A 14,579-nucleotide genomic window follows, 5' to 3' on the forward strand; every position below is an offset into this window, starting at 1 on the left:
TTCTTACTTCATAACGGTTTTAGTGTACCTGACATTTGCTACAAGTACTTCAAGCTTCTGTTTCTTTTATATTCATTTGGTTTGTTCCTCTGACAGCTATAGCATTTTAATACATTCTAACAATCTTTCATTATGAGGTCAAATCCCCCTGTTACTCTCTAGGTATAACTTAATGGTGGTCTTCCATCACTCAGGCTTCTGAATAAAGTTACTGACAATGTTCTCACATAATTTTTTTCCCTTTTTTGTTTCAAGTGTGCTCTTACCTAGAGATTGTTTAATTTTTAGTAGTTGCATGTGGTCTAAAATTAAGACTTAGATTTTTTGTATTTGCTCTTATTATGATGTTATTTCTGTGTTTTATTTTTCAGGCAACCAGGGACCCCTACTACTTGAAAGTTGGGAAGTCTATTGTGGATAGTTTAAATAATCATGCCAGAGTCTCTTGTGGATTCGCTGCTGTACAGGATGTTCGTACTGGAAGACACGAGGATAGGTAAATGAGCTTACATTTGTCAGAGATATAGACACTAGCTATATCAAGAAGTGTCATATTGTTAATTATGTAGAAAATATTTTATTTAATAAAATATGTAGTATAATGTTAGCTTATCATCCCATAATCTTGAAAAAATGTGTGCAACATTTCATGTTTCTGTATGCAGAAGTTCTCCTAGTAACATTCAACATAATTATTGGTGATAAAAACTATTTTGAGATAATGATCCATTTTTTTAATAGCTGTTAATTTAAAGACTACTGCTTTTATGATGTCCTTCAAGGATGCATCTGCAGTCTTTACAAATGGGTTGTCCTGTCGTCAGGCAGCCCTTCGGTCAGCCGGATTCCAAAGTCTGGGTCGGGCTTCGGCTGGTGTCGCACTTCACCCGACGTCATTGCGGCAGTCATTCGGGTATAAAGGCATCAGCCGACGCCATTTTCCTCGGTCTTTCTTGCCGCGTGGCGCCCGAAGCATAAGCTGTTCGCAAGTGCTGGTCGGTCAGATCCAGAGATTACTTCTACCGAATACTACTTCGAAGACTTCTATAAAGCTAAGTACCCCGTTGGGGACTCTTTCTTGCCTCAGCCGATGTCAGAGAAAGTTAATAACTGTTTATCTTGTGGGAAACAAATACCTCATAAAGATTTCCACTCCTATTGCATTCATTGTTTAGGCCCAGACCACGACGTAGCAGCTTGTCTAGCCTGTGCTTCTTTTAACCGACGGACGCTTAGACGTCGCTCGGACTTTGCTGAGCAGATTTTCGGCTCCGATTTTGCCTACATTATGCCGTCGGATCCTCCGACTACGCAAATAACCAAAAAATGCAAAGAAAAGGACCAACACTCGCGGTCCGCGGTTTCGTCCGAAGCCGCGGTTAAGCAAACCACGAGTGTCTCGGTTTCGGCCGAAACCGAGCAAGCGGTTCTTTCTTCAGCCGATAACTTGCCTTCTACCGAGGCCTCTTCTAACCTGGTAGAGACGGCTTCTGAAATCCAACCTTCTGTTGCGATTTCACAGGATTTATCAGACTCAATTCCCCTAGATATTTCTACCCCTGCACGTGGAGCTGCTAGGCCTCCCCCAGCTATGTCTATTAAGGCCTTTGCCAGGGCTAAAGCAGCCAAAGCATCAAAACCTGTGCCTGCCAAGCCCCCCTCTCACAGGCCCAGCACCAGCTCCCATATGCTTTCTTTGGCAGAGGATCTCATCTCTTTAATAGGTGGAGCCCAGCCTCATCCAGACAGGGCCTCTCTGCCTCCTCCAGAAAAGAGGCCTAGAGCAGAGCCCCCTGAGCCAGTAGCTACAGATGATTCCTCTGATGACTCAGAACATACAGACCCTCCTGAGGCTTCTTATTCTCCTTACGAAGACTCTGATGCTGAGGAGTCCATTCCTTCAGCCTCTCCTCCTGAGGAATTTTCCTTTGGGGAAACCTTGCATGCTATGAGGGAACAATTTCAGTGGCAGGGCCAAGATTTCTCAGACTCTAGAAAAAGGCTTAGGACCTTTCTACATTTGCCACAGCATAGGCCTTTAGCTATACCTCCAGTTCTACCTGTTGTTGATGATGCATTTAATGATGCTTGCACTGCTCCTGATACTTTACCTCCGGCTCCTGCTAATCCCGATAGGTACTACAGGGTCCCGGACACTCATCACCACTTATATAAGGCTCCTTTTGCAGATCCAGAGACTATCTCCCAGGGCCCTAAAGCCGTAGCAGCTACTTCTTCTAAAACCCCTCCCTCTGAAAGGGGAATCCAGGTCCTTAGAGATGGGGTAAAAGTTTACACCTCTGCTACTTTGTCAGCTAGAGCTTTGAACTGCCAATTTCATATGATTCAATATCAAGAGTTTATGCTTGACCAGTTGACTGAAAAGCTGTCCTCTGAAGAATCTTTAGATAAAAAGTATGTTCAAGAAATGTTACATAACATACAGCAGGTTAGTAACCATTCTTTAAAATGTGGCTATGATGCACTGGAGGCTTCCTTTAGATCAGCCATGACTGGCACAGTTATCAGAAGGCATGCATGGTTGAAAGAACAGGCATTACCAGACCATGTCAAATCTAAGCTTTTGGATGCACCTATGGACAAGGTCAGTTTATTTGGTGCCCACGCACAACAGGTACTAAAAAAGATGGAAGAGAAAGCAAAATCTGTGCAAACAGTGAAAGATTTCTTACAAGTTCAACCTCCAAGGTTTAGCAGGAACGGGCCTCCAAGAATTGGTCCTTTCCGGACTCCTCTAAGGCACAAAGAGGCAGGAATAGGCTCTAGAGGCAGAAACCAATCCAGGGGTGCCTACAGGGGTCGCCAGTGGCAGGGTAACAACCAACGAGGCACGGATACAGCTACCACCACTACAACAACTCAATCACAGTGACTTGGCGGTGGCACCGCCTACCAGGGAACAACTAGAAGCACCCTTAGGCGGAAAGCTAACATTATTTTCAAGAAACTGGCACTGCATTACAAGAGAAAAATGGATTTTGCAGACTATAGACAAAGGTTACAGGTTCCATTTCCATACACTACCAGGAAAGACAGGAATGCCAAACCTACCACCTTCTCAAAGGGCAGAAGCTCTAAAACAAATATCTCAATTATTAAGAATGAGAGCTGTGGAAAAGGTACCATTTATGGAGCAAGGAAGGGATTTTACTCCAGGCTCTTCCTGGTACCAAGAAAAGAAAACAAATGGAGGCCTATTCTAGACCTGTCCGCTTTAAACACATTCCTCATTGTTCCAAAATTCAAAATGCTGACCCTACAGCAGCTTCTTCCCATGCTGGGCAAGGGGTCTTGGCTGGTAACTCTAGATCTCAAGGAGGCATACCTGCACGTCCCCATAAGACCAATTTGCAGAAGATACCTCAGATTTCTTGCAGGATCAGAGCACTATCAATTCTCAGCATTGCCCTTTGGCTTATCTACTGCGCCCAGAGTGTTCACGAAATGCCTGGCATCAGTAATCGCTCATTGCAGACTTCAGGGAATTCAAATCTATCCCTACCTGGACGACTGCCTGATACAAGCGGACAACAAAAACAAACTATCAGAAGACTTACAAAGAGTGATCTACCTGCTGCAAGCCCTGGGATATACAGTCAATACAAAAAAGTCAAGGCTGATTCCATCCCAAAGAATAACCTTTCTGGGTGCAGAACTGGACACATCAAAACAAATGGCATTTCTAACTGCAGAAAAGAAAGAGCAACTTTCCCTCTACTTCTTGGCATTAACAAAGCAGAGCCATCTAACTGCAAGAAAAGTGCTACAAGCTCTAGGCTTCATGGCATCCTGCATACTACTGGTCCCTCATGCCAGGCTGCATATGAGAAAGCTACAGTGGTACCTAAAGAATTTGTGGTCTCAGCACAAGCACAGCCTAGAAACCAAAATTCCAATGATCCCATGCCTGAAGCAAGAGTTCTTATGGTGGGCTCAGGCCTGTCAATCAAACACAGGACTACCCTTCTGCAAAAGTCAACCAAGACAAACCATCACGACAGATGCCTCAGACCTCGGTTGGGGGGCACACATGATGGGCAAGTGCATTCAAGGCCTATGGACTCAAGACCAGCTGCACCTGCACATAAATCTAAAAGAAATGATGGCAGTAAAATTGGCAATCCAGGCATTCAGACCTTTTCTCCAAGAAGGCCAGTTGATGATAAGGACAGACAACACCACAGTGATGTGGTACATCAACAAACAAGGAGGCACACACTCATACCCTCTATGCCGGCTGGCACTGGACCTATGGGATGTGGCTCTGAGCTACAACATTCAGTTACAGGCAATTTATGTACCAGGGAAGGAAAACATTCTAGCAGACATATTGAGCAGAACTACAACAGATGCCCACGAATGGATGCTGCATCCGGACATCTTCAAAACCATCACAAGAGAATGGGGATTACCACAAATAGACTTGTTTGCATCCCCATTCAATCACCAGTTGAAGAAATTCTGCACGAGGACTTACCACCCACTTGCTTGGAAGGTGGACTCCCTATCCTTCAGTTGGAAAAACCTGACAGCATCGCATTCCCACCACTTCCTTTGATGCACAAGGTGCTTCTCAAGATCAAAGAGGAACGTCCGAGGATCATTCTGATAGCCCCAGACTGGCCAAGACAACATTGGTATCCACTGCTGAGGAGCATGTCCGGGAACAAATATGGACACTGCCCCTGATTCCATTACTGCTGACACAGAACAACTACAACATCCTGCATCCAAACCTAAAAATTCTGCAGCTAACTGCCTGGAACATTACATAACAGCAATTAACCCAAATTTATCCCAAAGGGTTAAAGACATAATCCTGGAGGCTCGTAGACCTTCAACAAGAAAGAATTATGCAGCAAAATGGAAAAGATATCTCATCTGGAGTACTGCAAAGGGGCAAGATGTGACACTGGTGAACATAGCCAACATCCTGGAGTACTTGGCGGAGCTCTTCCATACAGGCCTGTCCTATTCCTCCATCAAGATACATGCATCAGCTATTTCAGCAGAATACAGCTTGGATCCTCCTATCTTCTCGCATCCTCTGCTCAGACAGTTTCTGAGAGGAATTAAAAATGTAAAACCTCCCAGGAAACCTCCATTGCCAGCATGGGACTTGAACTTTGTGCTGGAAAACTGACTCTACCTCCTTCGAACCAGCAGCTACAGCAGAATTGCAATACTTATCCTGGAAGACTGCTTTCCTGCTGGCAATAACTTCAGCAAGAAGGGTCTCTGAACTACAGGCATTAATGGCAGTACAACCCTTCCTGATCTTCCATCAAGATAGAGTGTCCATGAGAACAAATCCTACATTTATGCCTAAGGTGGTATCCAGAGTCTCTTTAAATCAGGCTATCCACCTTCCTACATTCTTCCCATTCCACAGAACAGGGAGAAAAGCTCTTACATACCTTGGATGTACACAGACAATTACGCTACTACCTGGACAGGACAAAAAACAATAGAAAAACTGACCAGCTTCTGGTAGCATATGCAACAGGAAAGGAAGGAAAACCAATTTCTAAACAGGCAATCTCCAAATGGATAGGAAATTGCATTAGATTTTGTTACTCCTACCATGGAAAGAAAACTCCACAGAACATCAGGCCTCACTCCACAAGGGCTACAGCCACTACCACAGCTTTCTTACGAGTGGCTACCAAGGACATTATAGAGGCTGCTACTTGGACCTCCGTGCATACATTTGCCAAGCATTATAACTTACCTCTATACTCTAGATCCCGTGCTGGTTTTGCCACTGCTGTTTTGCAAGGGATCCTGACTACACCATAATCTACTCTCATTTCCTCCTCCCCTAGTTTAGCTATGGTATTCTACCCATTTGTAAAGACTGCAGATGCATCCTTGAAGGACATAGTACAGTTTTGTACCTACCATAAATGTAGATGTCCGAGAGGAATGCATCTGCAGTCAGGATTACCCACCCTCCTTCCCCTCTGAGGTACTCCTAGGGTACTTACCAATCTTCAGCTAGCTTGGGGGGGGATCTATTATGGTGTATTTGTTTGTATATATGTACATACATGCTTATTTTGTGTGTTTGCTCTCTACTATTTGGAAACTTTGGCATTTATCCAAATTTAGCCATCCAAGAGGGCACCTGGCATCTGGGGCAAGAAACACTGAGGAAAATGGCGTCGGCTGATGCCTTTATACCCGAATGACTGCCGCAATGACGTCGGGTGAAGTGCGACACCAGCCGAAGCCAGACCCAGACTTTGGAATCCGGCCGACCGAAGGGCTGCCTGACGACAGGACAACCCATTTGTAAAGACTGCAGATGCATTCCTCTCGGACATCTACATTTATGGTAGGTACAAAACTGTACTTTTCCTATACCAAGTAAAGATACTAAAAGGAAAAGCCATCCAGTATTGAGTTTTGAAGACTTCATTGTGCAAAACTAAAGATCTAAATTCCTCAGGAGTCAGTTTGCATGGACTGTGTTGTAAAGGAACTAGATCTTTGTATTATTCTGTTACTAGTAAAGTATGGCGTCCAGATCTAGGGAGATTTTAATCCAACTGTACGCAGCCCTTATTAGGCCAATAATCAAGTACAAGGCACCATTTGGAATGTACTTGACTAGGCACTTACAACAACTGGAGCAACCTCAAAGGTTCTTCACTAAGAAAATGTAGGGCATAAGGAACATGTCTTATGTGGATAGACTGAAGGCCCTTTCGCTTTACTCTATCTCCTATCAACTACTAAGGGGAGACCTATGCCTAACCTAAAAAGCAAATCCAGCCTTTATGGAGCTGCTACATATCCACAAGACAAACAGTATGAGGATCACCCATTCCAAGGATCTATATTTAGTCAATGGATCAAATAGAACATGCTGGAGAGACAGATATGTGTCTTAGAGATTAGCCCTCCTTTCAGATAGACTTCTTATTCACATTAAGCAGAGTCTGGCCATGGCCCTCTTCAAGACCTATTTGGATAGATGGATGGGGAATCAGAAATTCACTCCTGAGGTGGTGCCCATGTCCCCTATGAACAAGGGCAATAAATCTGTAAGGTATTCAAACCCATACCATCCTCCTGCCCCTAGGGGCAGTGCTTTATGTCAGAAATGTGAGGCCCAAAACTGCAAATACTGACACTTTGAAAAATACAGCACGATTCTTGCACAATAACACTGAGTTCTCAAACGTGATTTTATACTTCTCAAATGATTTTGCAAGGTTGCTTTAGCTCCATTCCAAACCATGTTGATATTCCCAATATCCATGACACTTAATGTACTAAATCCTAGATAGACGAATCTCATGGTAGAGAAAGAGAGAGAAAATATTACAAGTCGCTGAGGTTTCACTGTATATGTCTGTGCCCATGAACTGTAACTCCTAATGATTCACAACACAAACTAGAGGGGATATCTGTATCATTGTGAATGGGTAAATTTAACTTAATGGTACATTAGTCAATAGTTGTAAATTCCTGATATCCTTGACATCTATTGCTGTACTCGACTATTGACTTTACTGATTCCACTTCTCACTAACTTGTCCACAGCTATTCTTTCACCCCAGTAACTTCTCCACAACTCATTTTACAGCTGTCCGTCCATACTATTCTTTCATCTCCTGACTCTTGCATTCTCTTGTAGGGGCTATTTTGTGCAAGCATTAGTACAGTTGCTTGAGTTATTGTCACTCTAATAGGCATTGAAATTATAATTATTCAGAATATTTTAGTACATACAAAAGTTGTAAAATCTCCATTTGTTTTCTTGTGACATCAGTGTAACTTTGAATTTGCTTTTTGTTTTTCTCCTGTGTAATTTCAGGAATCATTTTACATGTGTATTTAGTTATTGCCTATCTAATGTGTACTTTTGTGCATCTGGTACTTGGGTCATGGATGCAGAGGGTCAAATAAATAATATAAAACTATTCCTTACTTTGTACTTGCAGTTCTGCAGTCCTGAGGATCATAGGGCTGGTCCTCAAGCATTTAGCAGGCACCCATCAAGCAGATATTGCCTTCCCACCTGAGCCTGTGTAACTCCAAACTCAAGCTCAGAAATACACAGCTGGTAGTAAGTGGTCTTATCAGTATGTTTGGGAAGCTGTTTTTTTTTTTTTATTTGTATTTATTTATTTTTTAATTTTATGTATTTTCTTTCTTCAAGGACCTTGTCCAATTGCTTCACTACCAGCACCCAATTGACCCATTTTTTCTTGGACAGTGGATCTGGGTATACCTGGAATTAGCAAGAACTCTATGGCCCATTTGTTCCCAGCTGAGAACCTTGATCATCCCTCTGTTCTTTGACAGATGTCTGGTGGCAGAGAGCAGGACAGCTGGTTGGGGGTGGCCTACCCTTATCTGTGAGAGTCCCCTCCCCCAGCAACTCCTCTAAACTGTGCTTTTGCTGTTTGCAAGAGGGATCATGCCTTGCATACCAGATTCTCATCTACCAGTGCAATGCAGCATAACAGCACAGGCTCAAACTTCACAAAAAGTGCTCCCACTAGGTGTCAGTGTTATGGTGTGCCAGAGCTGCCCCCACAGTATAGATGACACTGCAACTGACTCTCACTGCCTTCATCTTGGGCCATTTCCTACAGGTACTCAGATCATCAATAGAACTCTGGTTGCCTGCATCATAGTCAAAGTGTTTTCCCTCTGTGCCACAGAGTTGGCTACAGCCTGGTGTTTAGACCTCGTATAGTGATTGGTGGTGGAGGCATGTAGCTGGCAGTGTAATTTTCTAACCTCTATAGTAGTTGTTTAGGAATACAGTAATGATTTGTGTTATCATATATTTAGCAGACATAGTTTGGGAAAATAAATAAGATTTTAGGAGTATGATTTAATGTATTAGGTGGTATAAATGTCAAACAGTCTATTGATGAGTTATTTTAACAACTGGTCTGGTGGATCTGGGCCAGGAAAGTAGCTGCAGGATTATGAATGTCTTATTTTACAAATTGGTCTGGACTGCTTTGTTTGTAGTGGGGAATCTGTAATAGCTTTTTTTCAGCATATAACTAGACTTACTGAGACTCTTTTGCAAGATGACTGTGCTAGACAGATAGCTGTATAACCACTGATCTGATGTTGTTGCCTTCATTTGCTGTTCAACCTAAGGATTTCGGATCGATCATCTGATCCAACTTGGCTACATACCAAAGCTGAAGGCTCCAGTATCTGAGCTCCTCTCCTACCTATGATGCTCCTTTCCTTCAAATCCCTTAGATTTTATTTGCTGCACTTCGCTACACATCAGGTTCTCGCACTCTGATCTCCTCAGGTGGTCTTTTGATCAGTGAGTGATTTCTTTGCAATTTACCTAAGCTAAATTTGTTAGTTGTTTCTTTTCCTATTCTCTGTCTTTCTTTCGGCTTTCAGCCAGTCTCAAAAACAGAGTTTTTGGTCTCTTTCTTTCCCTTTCTTCCCTTCCCCTTCCTTACCGCTTTTTTATATGTATAGTTGTATATATTTACATATATGTAAAAAAACAGCTAGCTTCTAGTTCTTTATAGAGTTAAAACCCACAGGGTTTAAGAAGTGCAGCACCTTTGGGCACAAAATCCCACTTTCCAATGTGCACTCTGAATGTGTGGTGTGTTTGGGAACAGTGTGGTTTGTTTGGGGACAGCTGATCTGGATTCTGCCTGTGCTATTTGTGGCAGCTTTAATCAGCAGGCACTCATCAATCACCATATTAAACTTAGTGTAAAGGACTTTTCCCTAGTTCCTCTTCTTCAGTCACCCCTTCCACTTCATGGGCTCAACCCCCCTCCAAGAAGCACAAGGAGTGGAAGAGATCCCCCAGTAGATGACGCCACTTGGGGGACCCTCCTTCCAAAATTTCAAGACCATTGTAGTCAACAGCTTTGGTGCCTATTGTTAATCAGGTCTCCCCTCCTTGCCGGAGCTGAAGTTTGTTCCTGGACCAGGTAAAAACTAGACCCAAGCCCCTCTCCTGCAGCACCCCAGGGCCTCTTGTAGGCCTGCTTTGGTAGCTTCTTCTGTTAGATTCTACTGAAGCTTCTCTGAAGCCAAGGTGGATAGCATGATGGTCAAATTTCTTAAGGCACAAATTGAGCTGAGGATCTTGCATGCTCCGTCCTCTCCTAGATTCACAAGCAATAGTCTTACCTTCGCCCCTATGTTTCCTTCTCCGATCCACCCCCAGATTTCAGAGTTATCAGGTCTGAGCCTTCCTGGAGCTGAGAAGTTGGAGCCGACTGGTATGGTTACCTCGACTCTGATGGTCTTCCTGTCTTGCCTGGCTCCGACCATTTTGGAGCTGAGTGACTCTTGCAGGTGTAGCTTCGTCATCTGTTCCAAGGGCTTGATGTTGGCTACGAAATTTTCTGAGTTGTCTCTTCCTCTCGGGGCTTCGCCATTTGACAGTTTGGCTCCAACTCCCCACTCAGATCCAGGGTCGGTTGGGGTTTGTAGAGATTCCTCATTGACGGCTTCGGCTCTGGTGCGGGTGCTTACAATGTCCTGATCTCCCTTGGTGTTCAAGGTGGTGGAGAGGGTTCTCTCTGCACCCAGAAGAGCCCTTACTCTACCTGCTTTGGAGTTGGCCCCCCTCCAGGAACTTTTGTGCCTGAGACATCTACTCTTTCCCCTCCAGGAAAGTCTGCCCAGAACGACTTCCAGTCTACTTCGAATTTAGAACCCCCAGAGTCTTTCAATTCCTCCCCAAAGCACCCCACCCACAGAGGAGGTCCCTCAGAAGCACCAGTGCAAAAGGAGACACTTAGATTCCCCTTTGGAATCCATCACAGAGGACACTGATCTCAAAGAAAGGGAAGGGTTTCCCAGATCCCCACCTGAGGTTGTCTCCTTTGGAGACATCATTTAAGACCTTCACCAGAAGGGTGGTTAGTCTTCCCATAGCCCTAACCCAGAGGAATCAATGATGTTCATTGTGTTACACTGCTGCAGTCATTACACTTGGGTTATCCTGCCGTCAGGCGGTTCCCCAGTCGGCCTGAATTCCAAAGTCTTGGTCCGGCGTCGGTTGCTCTTGCCTCCTCCCTGACGTCAGTGTGACAAGGGTATATAAGATGCAGCCGACGGCATTTTCTTCAGTCTTTCTTGCCGTGCGGTGCCCGAAGCTAAAGCAGTGCGCAAGTGCCGGTCGGCCGACTCCTGAGGTTTTCATTCCGAATCCAGAACCGAAGTCTTCTACAAAGCTAAGTACCCCATTGGGGAAACTTTTTCTTACCTCAGACCGATGTCAATAAAAGTTAATAACTGTATTTCTTGTGGGAAGCAAATACCTCATAAGGATTTCCATTCCTATTGTATCCCATGCCTAGGCCCAGACCACGACGTCACTGGTTGTTGGTTTTGTGCTAGGTTTAACAAGCGCACTATTAAACGTCGGTTTGATTTTGCCCAACATTATTTTGGCAGAAAATTTAATTACACCATGCCGTCAGAACTTCCGTCGACCGGAATACATAAAAAGTGCAAAGACAAGGACAGGCATCCAAGGCCCAAACGTGACGACGAAGCCTCTTCTAGGCCGGTCGCCAGTTCTCCGATTTTCAGCGAGGCGCGTTCGCAGCCCCTGACGACCGCTTCTACAGAACCACAGGCTGCCTCTGACTCCCACGTGGAGATGGCTGGGCCTTTGGACGCACAAGTTTTTCAGCCTACCGAGGCTAACCCTTCAGAGGGATCCAGAGTAGCTGAGCAACCCGAAGCTTCAGAGGGTGTTTTCAGACCTACTCAGTTAACCATTAACCCCCCTGCTAAGTCTAAGCCTCTTTAAAAACAAAGAAACAAATACAGCATTCTCCAGGACAGGCCTCCATGCCTAAGAAACAAATGCTCAAAATGGCTGAAGACCTAATCACTCTGATCAGGGGGTCCCATCCCCCTCCTGATAAAAGGCCCAGACAGGATGCAGATTATGACTCATCCGACCAGGTGTCCGTTTCTTCAGATTCATCCTCAGACCTAGGATATTCTTTACCCCCTTATGAGGACTCTGATGCTGAGAAATCAATTCCATCAGCCTCTCCGCCTGAGGACTACTCCTTTGGGGAAATCTTACATACCATGAGGGAGCATTTCCATTGGGAAGGCCAGGACTACTCTGAATCCAAGAAAAGGCTCAGAGACTTCCTTTTATTACTTCAATACAGACCCCTTGCTATTCCGCCAGTGTTAGACATCGTGGATGATGTGTGTACTGAATCCAGCCTAAATCCTGCCTCCTTACCTCCAGCCCCAGTTAAACCTGACAGATACTACAGAGTCCCTGACTCACATAAATTTCTGTATAAAAGCCCTGTTGCTGACCCTGAAACTATTTCTCAGGGACCCAAAGGGATTAAGGCTTCATGAGCAAAAAAATCCAGTCCCCTCTGACCGAGATTCCAGAGCATTGGACAGATGGGGAAAGAAAGTATATACGTCTGCAACCTTAGCAATAAGAGCCTTAAATTGCCAGTTTCACATGCTAAAATATCAGCAATTTTTGATGTCTTAGTTAAAACAAAAAATGCTTCCAGATTCAGATCCTTCTAATTTTAAAGAACTGCAGGATTTATTACATGCAGCTGAACAAGTTGGAAAGCATACTGTGCAATGTGGTTTTGATTCTTTAGAGGCCTCCTGTAGAGCAGCAGTTACAGGTTCTGTCATTAGAAGGCATGCTTGGTTAAAAGAACATACGTTACCAGATCGTATTAAAGCAAAATTATTGGATGCACCTTTACAGAAGGATGTGTTATTTGGAGTTAAAGCAGAAGAGGTATTAAAGAAAATGGAGGATAAGGCAAAATATATGCAAACGGTAAAGGATTTCTTACAGGTTCAGCCACCAAGATTTAGCAGAAATTGGCCAACAAAGAATTGGTCCTTTCCGGCTACAGACAGACCTCAAAGGGGCAGATACAGACATCCAAGAGGTAGAGGTCAACCACAGGGTCCTTACAGGCCTCGACAATGGGGTGCACCAGGCCAGTAAGAAGAGGAAGACAGGCCCCAACCATATGAAAAGCAGCCTCAATGACTTCCCATTACAGCTGCCAAACAACTCTCTCTTGGCAGCCCCCGTGGGAGGAAAACTAGCACTTTTCTATCACAATTGGCATTGGATCACCAAAGACAAATGGGTTCTCAACATTGTATCGCAAGGTTACAGGTTTCACTTTCACACTCTGCCAAGGTTAAAAGGAATGCCAAATCTGCCACCAAGTCAATGGGCAGAGGCTCAAAAACAAATTACAGCACTCATGGAAATGAGAGCTATTCAAGAGGTACCACCACAAGAGCAAGGACAAGGATTTTATTCAAGACTCTTTCTGGTTCCCAGAAAGGACAAAGCCTGGAGGCCCATTCTGGATCTTTCTTCGCTAAACACTTACCTGGATGTTCCGAAATTCAAAATGTTGACACTACAGCAGCTTCTTCCCATGCTGGGCAAGAAAGCTTGGCTTGTGACCTTGGACCTCAAGGAAGCATACCTGCATGTCCCTATCAGACAAAACTGCAGAAGATACCTCAGATTCATAGCAGGTTCAATGCACTATCAATTCTCTGCACTGCCCTTTGGCTTATCTACTGCACCCAGGGTCTTCAAAGTGCCTGGCACCAATAATTGCATTTTGCAGACAGAAAGGAATTCAAATTTATCCGTACCTGGACAACTGCCTGATTCAAGCAGAGAGCAAGGACATTCTTCTAGAGCATCTGGCATTTGTAAAACAGTTATTAAGTTGCCTGGGGTACACAGTAAATGAAAAGAAATCAAAACTAGTGCCCTCACAAGAGATAATATTCCTGGGTGCCAGCTTGAACACAACGGCCCAGATGGCTTATCTCACGCCAGACAAGCAAGGACAACTGACTCAATACTTTCAATTGATGGCAACAAAAACCCAACTCCCTGCAAGAAAAATTCTGCAGGCCTTGGGTTACATGGCATCTTGCATACTACTAATTCCATATGTCAGACTGCATATGGGGAAACTACAATGGTACCTAAAGAGTGTATGGTCTCAACACTGTCAAAGTTTGGAAACAGTTATACCACTAATTCCTTGCCTTCAACAGGAGTTTCGATGGTGGGCTCAAGCTTGTCACCTCAACAAGGGACAGCCTTTCACTCAACCCACAGCCAGGCAAACACTGACAACAGATGCATCGGATTACACCTGGGGAGCACACATGGCAGGAACATGTATTCAGGGCAAGTGGTCCGCAGAACAAAGGCATCTTCACATCAATCAAAAAGAGATGTTAGCTGTACAAAATGCCCTTATAGCTTTCAAGGACCTGGTGCATCCAGGACAACTATTACTAAAAACAGACAACACCACAGTTATGTGGTACATAAACAAGCAAGGGGGCACTCACTCCTACCCCCTCTGCAGACAAGCCATGACCTTGTGGAACACAGCTCTAAACTATCAAGTTCATCTGCAAGCACAATTCCTGCCAGGAGAGAAAAACACACTGGCAGACAACTTAAGCAGAAACATCATGGATGCCCACGAATGGGAATTGAATCCACAAATATTCAGAATGATAACACAGAA

The 14,579-nt window shown here is 44.3% G+C and overlaps 1 protein-coding gene across 2 annotated transcripts in view; it reads left to right on the forward strand.

The window, feature by feature from the left end:
* Positions 1–14,579, forward strand: part of LOC122790747 (ER degradation-enhancing alpha-mannosidase-like protein 3) — a 765,530-nt gene that overhangs the window by 454,525 nt on the left and 296,426 nt on the right. For both annotated transcript variants that reach the window (XM_044058342.1, XM_044058343.1), the window contains exon 13: positions 372–496. In XM_044058342.1, coding sequence (XP_043914277.1) covers positions 372–496 — 125 coding nt within the window. The remainder of the gene's footprint in view (positions 1–371; positions 497–14,579) is intronic.

The sequence above is a fragment of the Protopterus annectens genome, chromosome 16.part0, assembly GCF_019279795.1.
Source record: "Protopterus annectens isolate FY-2018-M chromosome 16.part0, PAN1.0, whole genome shotgun sequence".
Classification (NCBI taxonomy): domain Eukaryota; kingdom Metazoa; phylum Chordata; order Ceratodontiformes; family Protopteridae; genus Protopterus; species Protopterus annectens.